The sequence below is a fragment of the Sipha flava genome, unplaced genomic scaffold (assembly GCF_003268045.1).
Source record: "Sipha flava isolate LNK unplaced genomic scaffold, YSA_version1 20555_pilon_pilon, whole genome shotgun sequence".
Lineage (NCBI taxonomy): Eukaryota > Metazoa > Arthropoda > Insecta > Hemiptera > Aphididae > Sipha > Sipha flava.
The window spans coordinates 1-8,528 of NW_020272808.1; the positions used below are offsets into that span (position 1 = coordinate 1).

The following is an 8,528-nucleotide window of genomic DNA, read 5'->3' on the forward strand; positions in this document are numbered from 1 at the left end:
AGATTTACAATGGCATTTCTAACTTTAACATTTCCCAACACCATTTCCTTTGTTATTATGTCTCCCTAAAAATACATGATTGATAAATTAATAATAAAATTGAAAAATAAATAATCTTTATAAAAAACCAACTATTTCATTTTGTATTTCTTTAATCGTATCATAAGTGATTAAAACTTTTCTTTTATTTCCCATGACTTTAATAACACTATTGTCTCCTTCACGAGGTAAAAAAAATGCTCGTATCAGTTTCTTCTCTAATATAGAATATTAAATTATATAAATAACAATATTTCTAAAGGTCAAATCACAAAAGTTAATAATAATAATTACCTTTTTAATAAATACTGCTCTCTTTCCAGCATTAAGTTTGTGAAATTGTTTAAAAATAGGAATTTTCAACACATAGTTGGTTTCATCCAATACTTCGGCCAATTCAGCTAATGATTTAAATGAACACGCCTATGGTAATGCTTATTTATATATTATTAGTTGATACATTTAATATTGTTTTAAACATCCTTTTTATACATATTTTATTTAGATTACCCAGTAATTTAAGTTAATTTTACAAAAATTACTATGTTCCAAATCTATTTTACTGATATAAATAGTTTTCCATGAATATTTCTTTTATGTTTCAATCGTTAATCGTCAATATTAATTTTAATCGTTTTTCGTTTCTGTTTCTGTTTTGTTATCCGTTTTCAATTGCTTATCGTTTACCGATATGTTCTACGTTATCCGTTTTAATCGTTTATCGTTTACCGATATGTTATCCGTTATCGATTTCAATCGTTTTTTTGAATAGTTTAACGTTATGAAAACGTTTTGATGCCCTGGTATGGGACACTAAGTATCGTTATAAGATTGTCCACATTAAAAAATTTGAAATGTTTATCTCACATATGATCGATTACTAAAATACGAATGCAAGGGAGGGGCGATCACCCCCTCTAAAATACGCCCCTGATCGATGGCACCGGAACAATTTTTGAATTATGGGAGCCGATCACAGCTACAAATACAGAGGAAGAATATGTTATGACGACCAATATTATTCTTGAAATGAATTGAATTATAAATCTATTGTACATTCGTGATAATGGATTTCCTATTCTGTAAGCTATTGTATTTTAGGTGTTACAGTTAAATATTAAATCGTTTTCATTTTCTAAATAAGGGGTAATTGTCTCCGTGTTATCTTATTCTTATTACATACCTCATAAAATATTAGTACAATGTTACTTTAAATTATATTGTAATTTATCTATAAAGGTTTAAAGTATATTGTATACTATATGTAACTCAGATACTTGTATTTTGTATCTGATATCTTCAAAACATAGTAAGTACGTAACTTGTATTATTCGTTTGAATATTAATTTTAATTAAAATGTTATCAAATTTATTTTCATCAAGGCACAGATATAAAGTGGAAAGACAAAATTGACAAAACATTGAGATTAATTGTATTTTGAAGTAATACCACCATATCGAAATATTCGTAACGCTGTACCCGTGCGCGGTCGCATAGCTGGGCAAACGGGCAGTGAACACCAGTGGCGACGGGAAGCTCATTTTCCAATGAAGTACTTACGTGTGTCGAGTACTCAAAGTTTTAGGTTCAAAGTAAATATTAAAATGATCGGGTTCAAACAAAATAATATACGAATAATAAATATAAAAAAATAATATTTTAAGCCATATGTGCAAATAACGTATTAAACTTATCTGTCGCGCAACGCTGCCTAACCACCACATTTTAGACACGAAGCAGCTAACTTCAATAAAACCAGAAACGCGCCGCCACTGGTGGACACTGTAAGTGGCTAATGCAGGGACCTACCGCCCCGTCCACTGATCACGGTTTAAGATATATGCGTGACAGGCCTTCGTTGGGTTTACGGATGAAATATTTGAATTGAATTCATTCAAATCTTGGGTTCACGGAACGGTTTTGACACTTCAATGAACAGTCGACAGTTCGGACACGAGCACAACGTCCGCTGGTAGTGCCGGTGTTACCGGTGTGACCGCAGCGTCGGTCCGACCAATCGGCGGGCTCCACACTACCGGGCGAGCTACACATTTCGTGCGGTTGTGGTGGCAACACCTCCGCGGATAGGTGGGAAAACGTATAACAAGCCAACATTTCGGCCGCCCGGCGATTCGTGTTGTGGACCCGTGTACCTGCATCTCACCGTTCCGCGACTGCCGTCGAGCCGTTGCAGCATTATCCGACGATTTCGAGTCGACGGACGCCGTGCCGACACGTCCTCAAGAGCCGGTCCTCGTCAGGTTTTGTTTCATTTATTATTTTTTTTTTTTTTTTTTTTGCTTCCTCTCATATCCGCGGGACATGGTTCTGAAGTAATATCGATCTCACGACCGACGGAATCGCGTGCGTTTTTCCACTCGTATACGTGTGCGTCCGACTAGTGAGCTCCGTCGTCTGAACGCGTGCCGCCATGCAGTACATCAGGTATACGAGGAACTTGTTCCTCCGAGGAATCGCGGTGATCTACTTGCAAGCGTTCATCGCTCTCTACGTCCAAAATTCCGGTAAGTTGTGCCGGTGTCCTGGACACCTCCGTGGGGTCGCACCAAGTTTTAAAGATAATTGATCCGATGATAATAATTATCTATAAACCTTGGGGTTGCACGACGTGGCATCTCGTCCGTCGTCGCTCACCGTGGGTTCTAACAAATTCGTCAACTTTTTTTCTTGTGTTCGGCATACCAATCCGGTAATCTTTGCCGATCCTCGACGAAATTTGAACCTTCGAAAAAAATTTAATTACCCATCCATTTGTTTCAACTTATCACTTTTTTTCGTACGTTGACAATAAAACTTGGTTTTCAATATTTTTATTTTGTTTTTCTTAATTTTTGTATTTTTATTTCGGTAATTTTGGTTATTAAAAATTTATAATAACAGGAAGAATAGATTTAAAAAATCTCGTAGTGGAGATATTTTATCTGTATTGGTTTCTTTAGTTTCAAAGCTCAATTATGTTTTTCACCTTTTTTTAATACACATTATCTAAACTTGAAAAATCCTGCAGAAATAATGAATATATCTGTAAAATATATCAAAAGAATAAAAGTAAAAAAATTGCTTGATATTGATATTCAATACATGGTATCTACCTATTCAAAAATGCTTATACAATGGTTATTTTCAAATATTGTTACTATTATTTTGAAAAGCAATTTTGATATTAATTTTTATTAAACTTTATACATAACTAAAATATGTTTTGCTCTTTTAAAATTAAAAATATAAAATAAAATTTCAACTTTAAACTTTAGTTTTACCATATACCTTGTCATTACATTACTATATTATATATTTGTTATGATTTTATCATTAATGTGTAAACTTACCATGTAAGTAAATGAATTAGATACTAAATTTCTTATTTTTCTAATAACTTAAAAATAAAGGTAGTTAAAAGTAATGTTATTTCAATTATTAATAAAGTTCACCAAAGTCTACTAAATACCTACTTAATTACCTGTTTCTTATATTTTTTTTATTTATTATTTTAGAGTTTAAATTATAATCTGTTAAATTATAATATTATATACATTTTTATTTTATGGTTATATTTGATTTATAGTGTTATGTATTTTAACATTAAATACAAATTGTTACAGGTATATTTGGAGAAAATGGTATACTACCAGCTAAAAATACATTGATTAATGAAAGTCCTAAGCTATTAGATAAATTTAATTCAAAACCTACGTTGTTATGGATGTCATCAGAAATTGGTTTGAATGCTGAATACATGTTTGATTTAATCTGTCTGTTTGGAATCATTTTTGCATTTTTAGGGTAAGTTTTGCTACTATTAACAATTAACATTTTTTTTACCATAGTAAATAAAATACTGTGTGATAAAATAGTGAATAAAGTATAATTAATGTGTTCAAAATTTAAAAATAAGATTTTTGTTTGTTTTAATTTTATTATACAATGTTTGATGTACAATTTTATGACTGAATAATAAATTAAATTTTTGGCATTTTCCATTATGAATTCATTGTTACGTATTTGTATATATATGCATTTTTAACGAATTATTAAGCATTACAACATTACCATAATTCTATGTATTTATTTATTTTTGATAGCAAAACGAAGGTCCTACCTCTGGTTTAAATTTTATACTCAAACTGTTCTACTTTTTTTTGTACAATTTTTATAGTTTCTTGTATAAAGATGCATTTAAAATACAGTAATTAGTTTTCCATTGGAACAATTTTGCTATATTTTTAAAAAAAAAAAAAATTTTTTTAAACCATTTTAGCAATATTTATAAAAATAAGTATTGAAATAACTATTATTGTTCCTATATAAGTTGTATTTAATCAGTCTAATTTAAAATAATTATGGTTTAACCTATTATGTATTATTTGATTAACCAACAATTTAGAGAGAAAGTTTATTTTTGTGATTTATAGATTAGATACTAATCCAACATCAATATAATGGGCAAATTTGATCCTATTCAATAAAATTTATTAGAATTAACCTAAACTGATAATGTGAAAAGTTAAAGTCAAACTTTAACTTTAATAAAAAAAAAATTATAGTAATTGTGTGTAAAATAAATTATATATATATATATATTTTTTTTTTATTGGTATAGAATCCTTGGCAGCATGGGCCATTGGGTTTACAAATTATTTAGTTTATTATTTTACATTACATTATGTGTTTATTCTGAGTATAAAATTTAAATTTTTGTTTGAAGTTTGGCTGTTTTGATGAATTGGATGATGTTGGCTATTGATTACAGGTGATTGTTGAGTGTTTCGGCTAGTGATTCAGGTATAATGTGGACGGTTCTAATGTTGTTATATATACGGCATTTGGTGAGAATGTGGATGATAGTGACTGCAACACCGCAAGCTGAGCATATCCGAGATTCTTCCTTGGCCATAAGAAAACTATGAGAGATTTGTGTATGTTCGATTCCGAGTCTTGTTATAATAACTTCTAATTTTCTGGGTGTTCCGATCAAGAATATCCAATTGTCAGTATTGTGTTTTATGGTATTAAGTTTGGTGGAGTAGGATGCCCGTTTCTGGTGCTATATTTTTTGACATTTATTTGTTATTAGTTTTTTTATATCGTGGAATGAAATAATTTTTATGAGCAATGATAGTGGAGAGGTGATTGCAGTTTTGGCAGCAAGATTGGCAAGTTCATTTTTTTCTGATAGAATGCCTAGGGATCCAGAAGAGTTTGATTTTGTAACCATTGTTGTTTTGTGGTGTGTAGATTTAAAAATAAATTATAATATTGGTATATATAATAGTATTTTTATAGTACTATTTTGGTATCTTGACTTCATTAATATTTAAAAATTAATAAATTAAGTTTGATAAATCTAGGTAGTACAATAAATTTTTTTTTTTAAATATTTGTGTAAAATAAATGTTGATGTTCAATTTATATACATAATCTTGTTACAGTTAACTATATTATGAACGGAGATCATTTTTATGTATTTTTCAGATTTTTAACACAAAAAGCTTGCAACAAATTTTTATTTTTCACCCTCTGGATCTTGTATTTATCATTGTATCAAGTTGGTCAAATATTCTTGTCTGATTTAGCGTGAGTTACTAATAAATTATTTTGTTTTTAAATAACTTCATTTTTAATGCAAATACATGTATTTTATTTTTTAGTGATGAGCTTTTATTAGAAGTGGGATTACTATGTATACTGGTTGCTCCATTGCCTTTTCAAAAACCAAAAGTTCCCCTAAAGAAACGTAATTTACGCCTGCAAACTGCACTTGCATCGCTTCCTCATGATTCAATTGCTTTTTGGCTCGTAAGATGGTTGCTATTCAGGGTAGCATTTTCTGCAGGTGTTTCTAAGATGAATTCAGGGGCACAGAGCTGGTATGATTTAACTGGTATGTAATCTATTTTATATAATACTTAAATACTACTCGCTCAATAATCCCTATTTCTTGAAATCTACTAAACGTACAAGCTTGAAATTTAGAATAATGGTTCACCTAATATTGTAAATGTGCATTAAGAAAGGATTTTAAAAAATGTTTTTTAAGTGGGTTAATTAAGACTAATCCATCTTCAATACAGATTGTGCATCACAGCGGCCTGCAGGTTTCCAGCTATTTATGACGCATCATTTTTGTCTGTCAATTGTTTGATACCGATATATAAATACAAATTTTTCCAATAAGTTAATCAATAAAAATTATCTTGCGCGTTGCATGTACACCAACAGTATATATTACCGAGTACTCGTATTAGCAATTATCTTATACAGGCTGTGGTACAAAAGAAACAGTTTTTCTACCAATAATACTTTTGATCCCATCTTACTACCACTTTCAATTCAAATAGTTACAGTTTCCCGTAAAGGTCATTTTTCCGTGACTATGAACAAACCATAAGACTAGTCTTTAAAAGTGGCAGGAGTGGATTTAAGAAATGATTGTTTTTCCATGGTTAACTATACGTTGCCTGTTCCATGTTTAAGCTCTTCTTATAGTCTGGTAATACTGCTGGCTGAAGGAAGAACCAAAAATATTTTATAAGGAGCTATTATAAATAAAACCAAAGATTTGACAAGCTTAAAACTATTTTACTCTCATTAATGTTACCTACAATATTTTAAAATAATACTGTATATATGAAAAAAAAAAACAAATATACAAGAATGAAGTGAAGATGGTATTCATCTAGTATTTTTGAATCTTGATTTAAAATGAGACTTATTACTAATTGAAAACTAGTAAACTATTAAAAGTTTGATACTGTACAATTAATTTCATAAATTGTAATTTTATAAAATCAATATCTTATTTGATGTAGAAGTTTTCAAAAATGTTGATCAATAAATTTCATACAAAGTTGAATATATTTCTTTATTTGTTACATACTTTTTTCTGTTAAAATTTTGGGATACTTAAGGTACTGAAAGTATCATTTAAATTATAATATCTCATGAAATAGGTTTTCTTAATTTTTTAAATAAAGATGAACATTATTTTTACATTTAAGGAATTTATTTATATTATGGTTAAAGTTTTCGTTGATTATATTTATTTAATATTTTAATATATTGATTTTTTTTTTTAGCTTTGTCAAAATATTTTGAAACTATGCCACTGCCAAATTTTATTTCATGGTATTCACACTATTTGCCGGCTTGGTTTTTAAAAACTTTTACTGTACTTGCAGAAATTAATGATTTATTTGTACCATTGATGTTTTTGGTACCTATTAGATCCATTCAAAAATTGGCATATTATATTCAGGTAATGTTTTATTTTGATTAATATAGAATTATATAAAAAAAAAAAACATATAATAATGGCAGTCAAAATTCTTGATCAATCTCATTATTCTGCCTATAAAGCTATATTTATTTGTAAAACTATATGATAACATAAATTAGCTATAGTTTTTTACATAGTATACTGCAACAATAATATTTGGCTCTTTTTAGGTATTCATGCAACTTGGTATTTTAGCATCGGGAAATTATAGTTACTTTAATCTTTTGTACCTAGTTCTTTGCTTATCATTGTTAGATGACCATACGTTTTATAGAGGTAAATATTGTAGTTTTATTCATTTAATGTTATATTTGTAATACCTAAATATGATATATTTCTTTGTTTTATTTTAATTTTCTAGAATTAGCTCTTGCTAGAAGTCGACAGTGGTGTTCTACTGTATTTACAAGACTTCTGACTATTAATGTGATAACGTTACTCTTGGCTATTTTTCCAATGTTATATAATTTCCATATAACCCCAGAAAATACACCGGATTTTAAAATAGGTAAACTTAATATCTAAATTTATTAAATAATGGTTTTTTTTTATTGAAGACAAATTAATTGATTTTTTTTTTTTTTTTTTCAGCATTTACTCCAAAGTTATTCAATATTTATCTCTCAATATATTTGCCATATATTTCTTATTTTGCATTAGGGTCATTTATCTATGAATGTTTAACATCTCTTTATTCATCTCTACCATTAAAAAATAAAACTAATGGTTCTATTTCAGCATTTATAACATCAGCATTTTATGTTTCTGTATGTTTGGGCATATTTACTTTGGGTTCAGTTAATTTATCAGGTCTTCATCCAAGTGTTAACCAAACTATCCCACGTGATTTAAAATTATTCTACAATAAATTAGCTCCTTACAAAATAAGTAACTCATACGTTCTACCAAATAAATTATTCAATTTTGAAAATCGTAAAGAAATTATAATTCAAGGAGCTAGCGATATAAAGGGTCCTTGGTATGAATATCAATTTTTATACAAGCCTGGGAATGTGAATGTTACACCACCAATTATCGGTTTGTTTTTTTGTAATATATATGTATATAAGTATATTATCTTAACTACTATTTTTATCTTGAATTATTTTTAGTTCCATACAAACCATTACTTGATCGGCAATTGTTTTTTGCTGCTCACTCACTTCCAGCACAAAATCCATGGCTTTTGAG

The 8,528-nt window shown here is 28.9% G+C and overlaps 1 protein-coding gene across 1 annotated transcript; it reads left to right on the forward strand.

Moving 5' to 3' along the window:
* Positions 1–2,142: 2,142 nt before the first annotated feature.
* Positions 2,143–8,528, forward strand: LOC112682500 (lipase maturation factor 2-like; the record flags this gene model as incomplete). Its single annotated transcript, XM_025553113.1, is given in 9 exon segments — positions 2,143–2,565; positions 3,664–3,844; positions 5,534–5,635; positions 5,710–5,942; positions 7,138–7,316; positions 7,508–7,613; positions 7,699–7,845; positions 7,929–8,375; positions 8,450–8,528. Coding segments are annotated over 9 exon segments (1,568 nt in total), but the record flags the coding sequence as incomplete, so codon positions are not given.